The 16,121-nt window shown below is 33.6% G+C and overlaps 2 protein-coding genes across 2 annotated transcripts in view; one reads left to right on the top strand and one right to left on the bottom strand.

The window, feature by feature from the left end:
• LOC126977997 (neuronal growth regulator 1-like) overlaps positions 1-16,121 on the bottom strand; it is a 477,303-nt gene that overhangs the window by 164,376 nt on the left and 296,806 nt on the right. The gene's annotated exons all lie outside the window — the stretch shown is intronic.
• LOC126977955 (juvenile hormone esterase-like) lies at positions 6,620-14,810 on the top strand. Its single transcript, XM_050826664.1, has 3 exons — positions 6,620-6,914; positions 8,704-9,989; positions 13,348-14,810. The coding sequence occupies exons 1-3, from the start codon at positions 6,783-6,785 to the stop codon at positions 13,514-13,516; spliced, it is 1,587 nt and encodes a 528-aa protein (XP_050682621.1). The 5' UTR covers positions 6,620-6,782; the 3' UTR covers positions 13,517-14,810.

Genomic DNA, 16,121 nt, shown 5'->3' with positions numbered 1-16,121 from the left:
TGTTTTGATAATTCACATGAAAGCGTCGTAAAAATAAATCAAGAAATAGAATCATTAATATATTCCAAACAAGCCTCGTTTGGTGTTTATTAATTATAATTTATTACCATTTACATTTTCCGGGTTAAATGAGCAATAATACCCAATGAAAAAGAATAATTATTATTCAGGAAATAGTAAAGTAAATACTAAAAATGAAACAGCTGTAGTAGCTGTAGTAACCCTTTTAGTCACCGAAGCGTGACCGAAATGAAGCGAGGGCGGGTATCGAAATAAAATAGAGCTTCATTTTCTTGGGATAAATTATGGGTATCACTACGGCGCCTATTTCTGCCGTGAAGCAGTAATGTGTAAACATTACTGTGTTTCGGTCTGAAGGGCGCCGTAGCTAGTGATTACTGGACAAATGGGATTTAACATCTTATGTCTCAAGGTGACGAGCGCAATTGTAGTGCCGCTCAGAATTTTAGAGTTGGTTGCGTATCAATTATTTAAGATGTGTAAATTTAAGTAAGATAATTCCTCGGGCATTGCAAGATTGGGTGATGGAAATCTCTAGTAGACCAGTGCTGAAGCCTTTGAAAATGATAAAAAGGGAAATAAAATAATAGAAGGATGAAACCCATTGGAAAAGGAAAATAATATATCAAAAATGAAAGGAAATATAAATTACGATCTGAGGTTGGGAAGTGGTAAAAGGGGGGGGGGGGGGCTTAAGGGTAAAAAACGGTTTAATCTCGATTTCCGTCGAAACTACAAGTCCTATGGAAAAAAATTTAAATGCAAAGTTGAAGGTCATGAAAAGATCTACAACTTTTATTTTTACACTTTTCTTGTGATCGAAAAATATAATAAATGATAATTTTATCTAGCCCCAAAGTAGACAAAGACGAAAGTGTTTAATGGGTGCCAATGAATACTTTTATTATTATTATTATTCATTATTACTGAAATTCAAACTATATCTTACAGGTGACTAAATAAATAAATTAAGAAAACGGCCAAGTGCGAGTCGGACTCGCCCATAAAGGGTTCTGTAGCAGCAAGTAATTTTTTTTATGTTTGAGTTGAATGAATGAAAGGTAAATTGCGGTTAACGATTTATGATGTATTAAAAAAACTACTTACTAGATCTCGTTCTAATCAATTTTATGGTGGAAGTTTGCATGGGAATGTATGTACATCATATATTTTTTTAGTTTTATCATTCTCTTATTTTAGAAGTTACAGGGCGGGGACACATTTTACCGTTTTGGAAGTGTCTCTCGCGCAAACTATTCAGTTGAAAAAAATTATTTTAGAAACCTCAATATCATTTTTGAAGATCTATCCATACCAAATGGGTTTGATGAAAAAAAAATTGGAATTACTTATTGGGAACCCCGAAAATTTACTGTTTTTTTTTTTATTTTTCTGTGAAAATTTAAAAGCGGTTCACAGAATACATCTACTTACCAAGATTCAAGTATCAAGTTAAGACTACTTATAGTATTGGAAAAAAGTGGCTGTGACATACACGGACAGACGGACAGATATGACGAATTTATAAGGTTTCCGTTTTTTGCCATTTGGCTACGGAACCCTGAAAAGGTGAATTGTAAAGATCACACACAAACACACAATCTGCAGGCAAGGATCTAACACCCTTTGTATTAATAATATAAGCCCACAAAGAACTTTTAGGCTAGTAGAACAGACAACTTACTATCCGCCGACCAAAGTTGACATAAAACTTCGCCCGCAAACTATAAATTGCTTCATTTCGTTATTTCTTGAGCTCCACTTCTATTGTGAACTGTCTTGAAGTAATACATTGTACCTACACAAACGAATGGCTCAAAGTTTTTGATGAATTAAAGTTCTCTAAAGATCCATGGCGTTGAAGATGTTACAAGGAAATAGAGGAGCTGAATATCTTTGTACTTCTGCGCACATTGTACTTTTAATTATTATTAGACACAATAATAGATAAATGCGTTTTCTCAGAGATTAAACCTAATGGTTTTTTGCCAAAATTTGTGGTTACGTGTCTGGGTTTCGGATAGACCTAGATTGCGAACATTTAATTTGTTTATGAAGAAATTCGCTAATCGGAGGATATTTCAGAATATTTTATTAACCGACTTCAAAAAAGGAGGAGGATCTTAATTCGTCGGTTTGTTTTTTTTTTTATGTTTGTTAGCTCAAACTTTCGACTGGGTGAACCGATTTTGATGATTCTTTTTTTATTTGAAAATGGTGCTTCCCGTGTGGTTTGGTAATTTGGTCCAGATAAGACAATGGCATGAGAAAAGTACAGGTTGGTCCAAAAGTCCGTTAACATTTGAATCGGTTGCCGCGTCTAGCAATGGCGGCGGAGGGGGGTGGAAGGGTTACGCATTGCAAGAACGGCCAATGGGAATTTAGTACCATGGCGTCGTTCAGCGGTAGTCAACATGCGTTTTGTGTACGCGAGTACTATCGAAACAACGATTCTGCGACCTTATCTCAACGAAAGTTTTGCAATCATTACAAGATACGACACAAAAATCAAGCTCCATCAGGTGTGTTAATTAAAAAATGGGTGCTCAAGTTTGAGAAGACGGATTCAACAATGGATTTACCTCGATCTGGCCGGCCTAGAACGTCGAGGGACCCCGAAAACGTGGAGCGAGTAAAATCGTCTGTTCATGACCAACCTGGACTTTCAACTCGAAAGCGGTCTGCTGTCCTTAACGTGCCATGATAATGATGTATTAAACCGCATTTTCAAGAAAGATTTAAGTCTACATTCCTATAAAATCCAAATGGTGCAGGAATTAAGGCCTCAGTACCATGCCACTAGGTTGCAATTTGCGAACGAAATGGTAGAGCTATTCACCAGTTTTACAAACATTTTTTTCTCAACGAGGCACACTTCCACCTAAATGGGCATGTTAATAGACAAAATTGTCGTAATTGGAGTGACACTATGTCATGGTGATCAAAAACCCCTGCATTCCAGCCAACCAACCCAGTAACTCTTGACGAATTAAAGGATCGTATTCGCACAGAAATCTAAAACATCTAAACAGAAACATGTAAAGCTGTTATCGAAAATTTCCGCTCTAGATTGCAGCAATGCCAGAATAATGAAGGATTGCATATGGATGATGTGATTTTTAAGAAATAAATTCCCCTTTTGTTTACTATCGAAAACAATAAACAATTTTGATCTACTGTTATTAGTTTTTTTTTAATCATCATTCCAATCATAAACGAACTTTTGGTCCACCCTGTATAAAAGTCTTAAATTTGCTATACGTCTATGCTGTACGTCTAGCAAAGAGGATGATAAACCAACTCAAACCTGGTGTTACGTGATCACCGCCGCCCACATTATCTTGAAACATCAGAGGAATCACAGGATTGTTGCCGGTCTTTAAGGATGGTGTACGCGTTTTTTTTGAAGGTAACCCACATCGTATCATCCCGGAAACACCCCATAAGAAAGCTCATTCCACAGCTTTGTAGTACGTGGAAGAAAGCTCCTTGAAAACCGCGCTGTGGAGGGACCGCCACACATCACCGTCCATATTTTAGAAACAAATATAATACAAAATAATAAAAATAGAATGTTTTGTATTTTAATATAATAGAAGACGTAATTAGGTAATGCTATGGAAATACTGAAAGGAGGACGTATTGAAAATGACAATATCAGGCTATAAAATGACAGTTGACATTTCGTTGCTTCGCCCGGATTTGAATAAAACTCAGTGTATCAGCATTTTTATAAGCAGTTCATAATAGAGTTCCAATGCCTATCTTTTTCATAATAAGGGACGAGACGAGCAGGATGTTCATTTGATGGTAATTGATACGCCCTGCCCATTACAATGCAGTGCCACTTAGGATTCTTGAAAAGACCTAATAACTCTGAGTGGCACTACAACTGCACTTACGTCACCTTAAGACATAAGATGTTAAGTCTCATTTGCCCAGTAATTTCAATAGCTACGGCGCCCTTCATACTGAAACACAGCTTACACATAGTAATGTGTAAGCGCCTATAATCTAGCCGGTATGTAAGCCATCCCGCTTTATCGCCAGACCATTTTTAATGGATTGTTTTTAAATACGGTAACTGTATTTCTATAAAAAAAAAATCATCAGCTGATGGTAATAATACCCATGCTTATCAGAATGTAGTGTCACTCCAGAATTCCTTAAAAATCCAATAGTCTGAGCAGAACTGTGAATGCATTCATCATCTTTAAACTGTGAATCATAAGATGTTTATTATCAGTGTACCAGTAATTTAAGTAGTTATCTACGGCACCCTTCAAATCTAAACACGCAGTGGTATTGGTTGTGGTCTACACACTACTCCTTGACGACAGATTAAAGTGTCATTATATCACCCATCTCATCATCATGCCAAGTATAACAAATATATTAAAACGCTTTATTACGCTCTCTCCAAATTCTGATCACAATAAATTCCACCCAGATTCAATACAAATAATAAAAAATCAATACGAAAACGAGATAACGACGAAAGGAAAATCGGTGTTTGTTTTTATCACCCGCATCGGCCGCCATGGACCAATAAAAGCGTTCCGAAAAAACTGAAAAAATTAAATCGACAATTGTGTCCCGAAGTAGCGAAGTACTTCCTCTCATTTCCGCAGCACTTTTGTCGTTAGAATGTTTTAATGTCGAATTCTGTTTTGATGGATAATTTCATTGAGGAAACAGGGAATTACAAAATCTTACTGCTTCCTTATGTAGGTCAGGGTATTTAATTATTACGGTAAAGACCTAAGCATAGCGTTTCAGGTCGGTAGATACCATAATAGTTATTTATGCAACTGTTGTGTAATAAGGGGTATTAAAACACGAATGTGGGTTAATCACATGAGTGTTTTATTACCTAATTATCAACAGGTGCATACAAGACTTAATCTATAACCATAGTATGACTCCAATATAAAAGATTCTAATACAGTTAGCTTACTATCATTAAAAAAGCCAGTCCTAGTAGCCATTACATCAGCCAAACGAGTGTTGTAATGTTGTACTGAATTTAATTACAACACTCGTTTGGATGATGTAATGGTTATTAGGACATGGGGTGTTTGAATGTTGGCAATAAGCAAACTGTTTTAGAATCGTCAATTGAGGATTTAAAGCATGGGTGGAGATGAACTTAGTATACTAGCGTAATAGACAAAAACTCTCCTCATTATCGCAAGGCTAAATTTAAAATGTTCTTGTGTGCTAGTTATATAGATGTGTTAGTGAGTTAGTGAAGCGTGTAGTATTTTGCTTAAGTTTGGTTAAGCCCCTTTGACAAATGGTGTCATATTCACGTTTCCAATATTTTATTATGTAACACATATCTTCTTAAAGGAGGATCTTAGGAAAATAGAGTGTTTACTGCATATATAAACTGTAATATTTAGTATTTTAATGCATATGTTCTACGAAAATAAACATCACGAAAGTAGTATTGAAGAATCGGTATCTACCTATGAAATGATTCTTTACTTGGATATTTGCTATGTGTAACAACTCAATATAAAACTAACGAGAACATTATATTTTTTTATTAATATCCTTTAAACACAGAAAAATAACGATAAAACAGTAAAATTAAGGCACGGTTCAATTTGACAGGAGACTAATGGTCAATATATTGTTTGAAAACGGTGTCATGGTCTTCATCTATACCGTCTCTTTGTCACACCTAGGTTTTTATGTACAGATAGTTATCTCAATTTCACACAGGGTTCGTCTATTTCGGTAGTATACTAAGTCTTATGGTTATAACAGGTTAATTTGATAATGTGTTTATTGTTAAGCCATATTAACAGGTGCAAATATCTGTTATTAATTAACAACCATTCATTTTTCAAAGCAAGGTCAAGGCGATTGATAATTATATGCATGTAATAGAATATATTTGATCTTTTTATTTTAAATAACTACTGGACGAAGTAATAGTTCAACTTTGTTTTCTGTTCTATATATATATATATATATATATATATATATATATATATATATATATGTTCTATATAAGATAATATAGTTGTCACTTTTAATGTTTAAATAAAACACTTTTAAGACGCGTGTAATAGTAACTGTGTTTTTAAATTAGTTTTTTGCGTAAAAGTTACATGTTTATTATTATTTTAGTTAACCCGACGTTTCAAGACCTTTCCAGATTTCGTTTTCAGGGGGGACTGCAGATGAAATGAGTCAAATTTAGTATTTGTTGAAGTTTGACTAAAACTATGACAAATACTCGCGTTAAACAAAGAAAATACCTTTCATGTTATATACGTGCTAAGTCATCTTGTAGACAAGACAAAAATTTGAATTTTCGATTAGTAATACTAGGTGCTTCTCACTTTAGCAAGACTTAATCAAGCGGGTGCGAGCGAGACACGAAGATAAAATAACAGATAACACGGACAGTTTTTAATTGTTAATGAGTTGTTTTAGTGTAGATAGTGATTGAGATTTATGAATTTTGAATTTTATTATTTAACAGATACAATATGATATCACAAAACTTACTGTTGTATATTTTAAGATAAATGCGCCTCACTCCAACACAACTGAAACTCACTTTGTCACAGGTCGTTGAGTGAGATGTCATTCTCATTGAGATTTGAATTTTGAAATTTAAAAATTTCGCCGTTGTAAAATATTGTTAATTATTTATTTATTTAATCCCATAATTATTTACATAAGATTGATAAATATATATTGTTTACAACATAAGTTAAACATAGGTTAGGTGGTAGTGAAAAATGGCGTCTCCTATTATTGTTTCGGAGGGTAAACTACAAGGCTATATAACAGAGACTGAAAGCGGAAAAAAGTTTTTCGTGTTCAAAGGAATACCCTACGCAAAGCCACCAATCGATGAACTTAGATTTGCTGTGAGTATTCTGTTTTTATATAATAAATTACGAATGGAACAATTTTTCTGTAGACTTCTAGTACATTTAAATACTAATAAAACATACAAATGATTTAAATTTTCTTTAGTGTTAATTCCGCCAATATTTGTTTGAATTAACACTAAAGAAAACTTAAATCATTTGTATAATTATGGATTTCCGCAATTTTTTTTTATGGAATAGGAGGACAAAGGAGCGTACGGGTCACCTGGTGTTAAGTGATCACCGCTGCCCACGTTCTCTTGCAACACCAGAGGAATCACAAGAGCGTTGCCGGCCTTTAAGCCTAATTCGATAAATTTACTTATAAAACATGTTTTATTTAATTTATACTTTACGTTTAATGATTATTATTTGAATTAGTTCACTTTCGTCAAATCTAAAAATTATAATGGATTGGAAATGTCCTACATAATCTGAACCCCAACAATTTTAGTTGCTAAAGGTTATCTGCTATCTTTAAATAGTGACCTAAGATTAACTAATAAAACGGTTCAATAAAAACAACATAATATCAACTTAGCAATTAAAAATGTGTGATGTATTCATATAATGTTCGTCAACACGCCTTTATTAAAATTATATTATAATTTATTACATCAAAGGTATATTACTTAAATTTTTTGAGAATAAATTATGTTATTTAGAAAAGATATAGAATAAGACAACCAAGTAAAAATATAATGCAAACTACAGGCCTATAGCTGTCTGTCGGCCTAGTGCATCCTAGTATCAGCTCGATGGATTTGACCGCGTGCAGCGCAGAGCAGTTCGAATTGCCGGAGACCCAGTGCTCTGTGAACGCCTGGATTACTTGGCGTTGCGTAGAGACGTCACTTCATTGTGTATCTTCTACCGCATTTATCACGGGGAGTGTTCCAAAGAGCTGTTTCACCTGATTCCTGCCGCATAACACGCCACAAATTAGGATATCCTCCACAGTACGGTTTTCAAGGAGCTTTCTTCCACGTACTACAAAGCTGTGGAATGAGCTTCCTTGTACGGTATTTCCAGGACGAAACGACATGGGTAACATTAAAAAAGCGCGCACATTTCTAAAATCCCGGCAACGCTCCTGTGATTCCCCTGGTGTTTTAAAAAGACGTGCGCGGCGATGATCACTTTATATCAAGTGATGCGTACCATAAAAAATTTTGGTAGTAATGATTTATCACAGCAAGACATGAGTTTTGGACATAAAAGGCCTTGTATGCTCTTTAAACTTTAATAAAAAAAAATCTACAGACAGCAATAATATTAAAATATCTTACTGGGAATAGCAGTTAATGCGTTAAATTCCTAAAACCCTTCTATTGTACATTTAGCAATTAAAACTGAATTCAAAGTCATAAAATTCTTTCCTTTTACTTAACTTGTATTTTTACAATTCTTATTAGACAAAAAAATTCATTTAAAAACCGTAAAAATAATCTATACAATATAATATATTCGCAAATAATCAATATTTTATATAATATTACCATGAATGACTCAAAAAACATTCAGACAGATATTTATATTAGTACACTTTTCTGCACAAACTTTCTATGAGCACAAAAAAGATATTGTTTAACAAAGAGCTCAAAGCTCTGTTTCTAAGCAGGTTAAAAAAGACAATCCAAAAATTAAATTATATCAATGTGTGATTGCTTTATATTTATCACCATAAAATGATAATTGTAGAAATGCGAATACTAATTTAAGTAGTTCTAATATACAATAAAAAAGGCTACTGAAATGTTGTGTAATGATAACTTTAACATTTTAGGCACCATTACCATCAGAACCTTGGGAGGGAGTTAGGGATGCCACCAAAAACTCAAACATCTGTGCTCAACTAGACAGAGCAACAAAGACAGTAGTAGGGGATGAAGATTGTCTATATTTAAATATCTCTTCACCAAAATTACCAAATTCTAATGACGATTTGTTGCCTGTTATGGTATTTTTCCATGGAGGAGTATTTTTGTTTGGAAATGGCACTGATGATTCAATACATGGACCGGATTTTTTGGTTGAGAAAGATGTTGTTGTTGTTAGTTTAAACTATAGGCTTGGTATACTTGGATTTTTGTGTTTAGACCGATCAGATGCTCCAGGAAATATGGGCCTGAAAGATCAGGTACAAGCCCTGAAATGGATACAAAAGAATATCAAAGAGTTCGGTGGCAACCCTGAGAATGTTACAATATTCGGCATAAGTGCTGGTGGTGCATCAGTAGAGTATTTAATGCTTTCTCCAATGGCTAAAGGCTTATTCCATAAAGTAATTGCTCAGTCGGGCTCTTCATTATTACCCTGGGCTCAAACTTCAAATATCAAGAAAATTGCCGCAAAGTTGCCAGTATTGAAAAATAAAATAATTACAGATGATGATGAGCTTCTGAAATATCTAAAGAGTTTATCAACAAATGATCTGATTATTACAACCATGTTGGGTTTGGCTATTGACGTTTGGAGAGGAGGTATTAATTTCAGCTTTGTACCAACTGTCGAGAGCCCAGGTGATTGGGAACCATTCATCAGTAAATCAACTTACGAAATGCTCTCTAATGGTGAATTCACTAAAGTTCCTTACATGGCTGGTTGTTGCGACCGCGAAGGACTTTTATTAATTCCACTTGGTACACCATTGCTAGAAAAACTGAAAAAAGAAAAAAAGTTCACCTCTCATTTACCATTTGACTTTGGTGATAGCACAGAAACAGAAAACGCAAGATTAAAGTCTCTTTATATGGAAACAGAAAGTAAATATATTGATCCAGATTCCTATGCAATTGATTTCTTGGGTGATGTTGATTTTTTGGGTGGAGTGTTTGTTTCAACTATGTTAATTGCCAAGAACAATTCTCCAGTATATTTCTATGATTTTGCATATGACGGTAATTTGAATTTTTTGAAGAAGAAAATGAGCATTGATAGAAAAGGGGCCTCTCATGGTGATGAAATTGGTTATTTAGTGAAGAGTGCAATCCTCACCGATCCTTTATCAGAAACTGATATGTTAATTAGGAATAGGCTTTGTCAATTGTGGACAAATTTTGCCAAGTTTGGGTAAGTGTAAGGTTTGATATAAGATATGATTTTTACACAATAAAATAACGTGCTTCATTCAACTGATATGTACATGGTGAATTACGATGCCTTATTCAATAATAGATGAATTGGCGAATAGATGTTTGAATTGACCGTTCATGAGACTGTCAGTGCTATTGCGAGTATAAAAGAAACAAGGACTTTTCATTATCCCTAATTATTGAGATAGTAAATCTTTTCTATCTCTGGCAGGAGGCATCTACCTTGTCCCAGCTTTTAGACATAGTATTTTGTGTTGTTTTATTTACTGGTAGGAGGCTCTTTTACTCATTGCTCAGGATGTTGGCTGGACGGGTGCCAGTACTGCTATTTATGTATGAAGAGCAGTGCTGCTCAATATTATGGGTTTTCAGAATCATAAGAGGCACAACATTATAATATTATGAAACGTCGTGAACATAATATTGCTTGTCTCATTATATTAAAATATAGTTTTGCTAACTAGTACCTAATTAATAGAGAAATAAATTATTTTTATTGATTTAGTTTAAATAGGAAATATGTGCAGACTTCAAATACATTTTTACTCTAGTAGGACCAGTAAGTTTTTTATAGCTTTTTATGGCTCTATTACTTACGATGTCTATCATCTTGGTTCAGTAAAAACTTGTGCTTAATTGACAATCCTGTTTCTATTTCGGAAAATTCTTCCACAATCCCGAAATAATCTGGGCAAAAACGAAGCTATTTTCAGGGTCTATAAGTCATATAGCTCACTGACCAAATATAATCTCTCTCTGTCTGGTATTTATTTATATTTGCCGTTCGCTCGATTTTCAAAAACACAAAATTTACACGAAGAATTTACTTCGTATTTACGTTACATTTTTATATTTCTATCTAACTTTTATTTCACGGCGGAAATGGCGATGCTGTAACCTAGTCGGCACTCTGAGCAAAAAAGCCTCCGACTTATAAAAAGATAATATAATATCCGGACGACCGAGCCTTGCTTGTATTTTTAATAATGTACAAAACTTGAACAAAAAAAAAACTAATAGGTCATCTGGATTCGAACCGTCTTCTGCTTTCCGGATCACCCAATGTCCCATCTGAGCTATTATAGTCTTGTATATAGTGGCGAAATTCACCTTTCTATTCTAATGTTATTCTAGCTATTCCTCATTTAAACACGGATAAAACTACATTTTTTTTAAATTGAATCTAGATCGATTTATAGCCCACGAAATTCCCTACATTAATTTTTTTATGAAAATCGTTGGAGCCGTTTCCGAGATTCAGATTATATATATTTACAAGATTTTCTAGTTTACAGATATAAGATATAATCAAATTGTTTTCATGTCTCATAATATTTTGTATTAAGCATGTTCCTATATCATGGGGCCGGCAAGACATTTGTATCACAAATGCTAGTCTTATCACGGACGAGTAAAAAAAGTAGGACTCCGCGCGGTGTTAACAAGTGAAGCACCACTAGTGTGTGTGCAGTTATGGGGGATACCAGTAACACAAATTATGTCCCCTTATTAGTCATAGTATTTTATTCAAATTCAAATATTTTTATTCAAAATAGGATTTAAAATCACATTGAACGTCAAAATCTACCACCCATTCAAAAGAGACTGCCTCAGACCTGAGAAGAATGGGCGCAAGAAACTCAGCGGGCTTTTTTTTTTAATATTAAATATGGATTACAATGTAATATCGTACAATAAACGTTTATAATTAAAGAGCCTGAGGGTGTTCGCTTTATTCCCAGTCCGTGGTGTCATTAAGAAAATCGTTCATGCTATAATAACCTTTCCCACACAAAAGTTTTTTAACAATTCTTTTACATTTCGTAACACATTTGTTTTGTACATTTTCTGGGATCATATTGTAGAAGCATATACATCGCCCAACAAAAGACTTACTAACTCGACCCAACCGAGTAGTAGGCATAACAAGTTTATGTTTGTTCCTCGTGTTAACATTATGAATGTCACAGTTTCTAGAAAATTCCTCAGTGCTTATGAACATACAAAACATCATCGAAAATGTATTGAGAAGCAACAGTCAGAATGTTTATTTCTTTAAATTTTTCTCTTAATGATTCTTTAGGACCTAGGTTATAAATCGCGCGAATAGCCCTCTTCTGCAGCACAAAGATAGTATTAATATCGGCCGCACTGCCCCATAACAATATACCATAGGACATAATACTATGAAAATAACTAAAATATACTAATCTTGCCGTATCTTTGTCAGTTAACCGTATAATTTTCTTAACCGCATATGCTGCAGAACTAAGCCTATTCGCCAATCCTTCAATATGGGGGCCCCACTGCAATTTGGAATCAAGAGTAATGCCAAGAAATATAGCAGATTCCACTGGTTTTACCACCTCCCCATTTAATAAAATATTCGCATCTACATTTTTGACATTTGGCGCGATGAATTTAATATATTTGGTTTTATGATTATTTAACAATAAGTTATTGGCACTAAACCAGTAGCCACATTACTTGTTCCTCCGAATTTCTCATTTCTGATAGTCAGATTGTTTCCTAAATTTAAAATAAATATCGCAGGCATTTAATTATAAAATTACATAATAAACAGGTTCACTTGTGTCTGTCTTGTTTGCAGTATCTTAATTCTAACTGATAAAAAATGACCTGCTTACATTTCTTATTTTTAACAACACCTACACAAAATTCATTTTTAAATTCGTTTGTTTGCCACTGACGTGGTATCAAATAAGTACATTTTTAGAGTACAAATAACTATGTGCCTTATAGTGATTTGGTTGCTAGGTAAATACATCAGTGATGGAAATTTTCACAGAGTACTGGATCCCCGACAATTCGAGTAGCTCTGCGTTGCACGCTATTTAATGTTTAGAAGTGATACTTTGATGCACCAGATCAAAGATGAGAACGATACTCGTATTGAAGTAGTGTTCCACATTAATTAAAGAAATATCGGTTAAAACATATCTGTTATCTTAAATCTCTGCATCTTTGAACAGATAATGTTTTATCTACTTAGAACCCCATTACATGGATTACCCAATTTTTCGGGTAAAGTCCCTGTTTATTTACTGGCCACACTGAATGTCTGTACTGTCCGTCACAGACGATGGCAGAAGTCATAATGGCGGCTGATCGGCTTATATTAGTGTAAGCGTGGGGCTATGTATTTACATTTAACCGGCTTGTTTTGATGCTTCACTGTTATATAGGTGACACGGACTCCTTATTTTTTACTCGTCCATGAGTCTTAGATCATCTTTTATTGTGATAATGCTAAGCTGTCCGTGATATTGATATTAAATGTAAGTAATATTTCTAAGACGCTATTTCTATTACAGCAATCCAACGCCAAAGACTGATGACGTAATAACCACTATATGGGAGCCATTTGCCGAACCAGGGCAGGCTTATCTGTATATTGATGACAAGTTGACAATGAAGCACGAACTATACCCGGAGAGAATGAAGTTGTTTAAGGAACTCTATGAAAAATACTACAAGTTATAAATTTTATTTATAAATACCTACTTATAAAACTCTCATTTCCGTTTAAGATGTTATGTTTCGGTCTTCCACTAGGTTTACCAAATTTTTAGGGTAAATGTTTAGAAGATAATTGTTCCTTGCAGTCACGTTTTTAAGCAAGGATCACTCTGTAAAACTTGTTTTATATTGATTATTTAAAAACTATTTAATATTAATTTCATATTTTGGATATATGTTTTTAATTTTTTTCCCATTTTAGCATATAATACTCTTATTATAGGGTAAGTCAGGATAATTCAGTTATTTTTGTGTCACAACTCATGCTACACACAACCAGTGCAACACATCGATAAAGGCAGAGAACAAAATCGAAGGACAGAACAAAACAGCCGTTTTCAATAACGTACTCTTACGGATACATTGCTGTCACCGTTTAATGACTAGATCTTATCTATCCATTGTTATGTCCAATATAGTTGCAAGTTATATGCAAAACTTTATGTCAATAGGTTATTGAAATGTGAGTAAGCGTAAAAAGATAGATTTGTCTACGTCTGGTAAGTTAAACTAAGGATAGATAGGTTAAAAACGGCCTTTAGGTGAGAAGAGTTATCCTGACTGACCCGGTTTACAAACTTCACATGATGAATATTATATTATCATTATTATATATTATTCTAAATATCTTCAACACCCAGTTTGTGATAAAATTATTAATGAAATCTTACAAACATATTATATTTATATACTAACGGCCTAACAAATAAAATTGGCATAAAGTTATAACTAAGCATAAACCAAGAATATGTAAAATGTTTACAAATAGATATTCTGCTTTCGAATGGTTTGTTCGGACGTATAACGTTTCCCGTGTTTATTTGCAAGGCAGCTTGTCATTCGGAAAACTTCAGAATTATCATTGTATCGACAGTGTTGTCAACGATATTGTAAACATTTTGCATTTTCTTTGTTTATCATGAGTTATAACTTTATACCAAGTTTATTTGTAAGGCCGTAAATATATTATTAGTCACCTGTGTTATAAGTATAGGAGGACTTTGATAAAGATAATATACTTCACGATATTTACTTCAATATTAAATAATAATATACAGTGTACTCTTTATTAGCGAGTATAAACAGTCCAAGCACGAATAGTGCTATAAAGACTCGTTCGTTATAAAGAATAAGCGTTATATGAATATATAAGAAAAAATTATCAAACTCCATCTATTACATTTTTGTTGGTTATTTTTGGCGAGTGAATTATATTTCTAATTTTAACATTCAATAGGTAATTAAATATTCCAATCAATTTTGAAGTTTGATTACGAATGATATGCATACCTCATGCAGTTAGAACTGAAACTAAAATTCGCTTGAAATAATGTAATCCAAAACTAAAGGCACACACACGTTCGAATAATATATTATTTTAAAATTATTTATTTATTAATAAAAACAAATTTTACATGGAGGTTTCAAAACAATAAAAACCACTGAGGTTTGTACAATTGCTGAATTTAGTCTACAACAACAGAGTTAAATTAACAAAAGAAAGATAGTAACACAATCTTTAGAAACTAAAGTTAAAGTAAAAGTAGTTGATACAAATAATTGTTAAGCATGATAAGTTGATCGGTGGTCAGTCAAGTCTTAAAAAGTATTTTTTTAAGTTCTGTTTTGAATTAGTCTCTGTCAACGAGTCGATCAAGTCACGTGGCGGTTTATTAATCAGTCTAGGAAATATGTAAGCTGTTGTTCTTTCACCGAACGCATTGGAAGCCCGAGGTATGTGCAGCCGATTTAGACTAACAGCGAGCGTATACACGGGATATATAATAATAACAAAGGCATGGTAGTTCTTTACAATCAAGGCGTCTCAGAAGTTTTAGCACCTGAGTGATTTCGTTGTAACCTTTTGTAAACTGATTAAAAAACAATTACACGTGGAAAGTACTTAATATGATAATACAATAAGAACACAATTGTTTTAAGATAAATAAGAAAACAATCCTCAATCCGACTGCTCATCATGATGATGATATAATGGAATACGCTGGAAAAGACTGGCTAATATTGGGCAAAGACCGTACGGTATGGAAGAAAATGGAGGAGGCCTTCACCCAGAGAGGGGCCCATAATTCTGATTAAAATATTAATTATTCAGAAATAGATAAAACTTACTAGCATTATACTTTTTCACTTTTTTAATTCTTCTAATATTAGGCTTAAGTTAAGGATACTAGCAATAATATTTATAATAAGTTTTTTAATTTATAAATTTATTTATTTTAATTAATAAAAGGCTTTTTATTTTCATTTCATTTCTGTTGACAAACCAATAAAATAAACAAAAATTTAAAAGCTTCTCTGAGAAACAATATGACAAAATGAGATTTCCTTAGGTATGCTTGCTATGGAAATTAAAAAAACTATTTCTGACGTCCAGTAAGTATGGTCTCATACCACACTTCATGCACAAGACCTTGGTCTGCCCTTTTATGCAAGGTTTGCATCGACCCTTGATCCCAAATGTCGGAAAATGATTATATCCATCAAATCTGACGTAGTAGTTGGCTTTGCAGTACGAGGTTTTTTGATGGTTTTCTTTGGTGTTGGTGGC

The sequence above is a fragment of the Leptidea sinapis genome, chromosome 46 (genome assembly GCF_905404315.1).
Source record: "Leptidea sinapis chromosome 46, ilLepSina1.1, whole genome shotgun sequence".
Lineage (NCBI taxonomy): Eukaryota > Metazoa > Arthropoda > Insecta > Lepidoptera > Pieridae > Leptidea > Leptidea sinapis.
This window is presented reverse-complemented; position numbering and strand designations above follow the sequence as displayed.

Coding starts and splice junctions, on each gene's coding strand:
- LOC126977955 (XM_050826664.1), top strand. CDS start 6,783: ATGGCGTCTCCTATTATTGTTTCGGAGGGTAAACTACAAGGCTATATA. Junction 6,915..8,703: donor TCGATGAACTTAGATTTGCT/GTGAGTATTCTG, acceptor TTAACATTTTAG/GCACCATTACCATCAGAACC. Junction 9,990..13,347: donor ACAAATTTTGCCAAGTTTGG/GTAAGTGTAAGG, acceptor TTTCTATTACAG/CAATCCAACGCCAAAGACTG.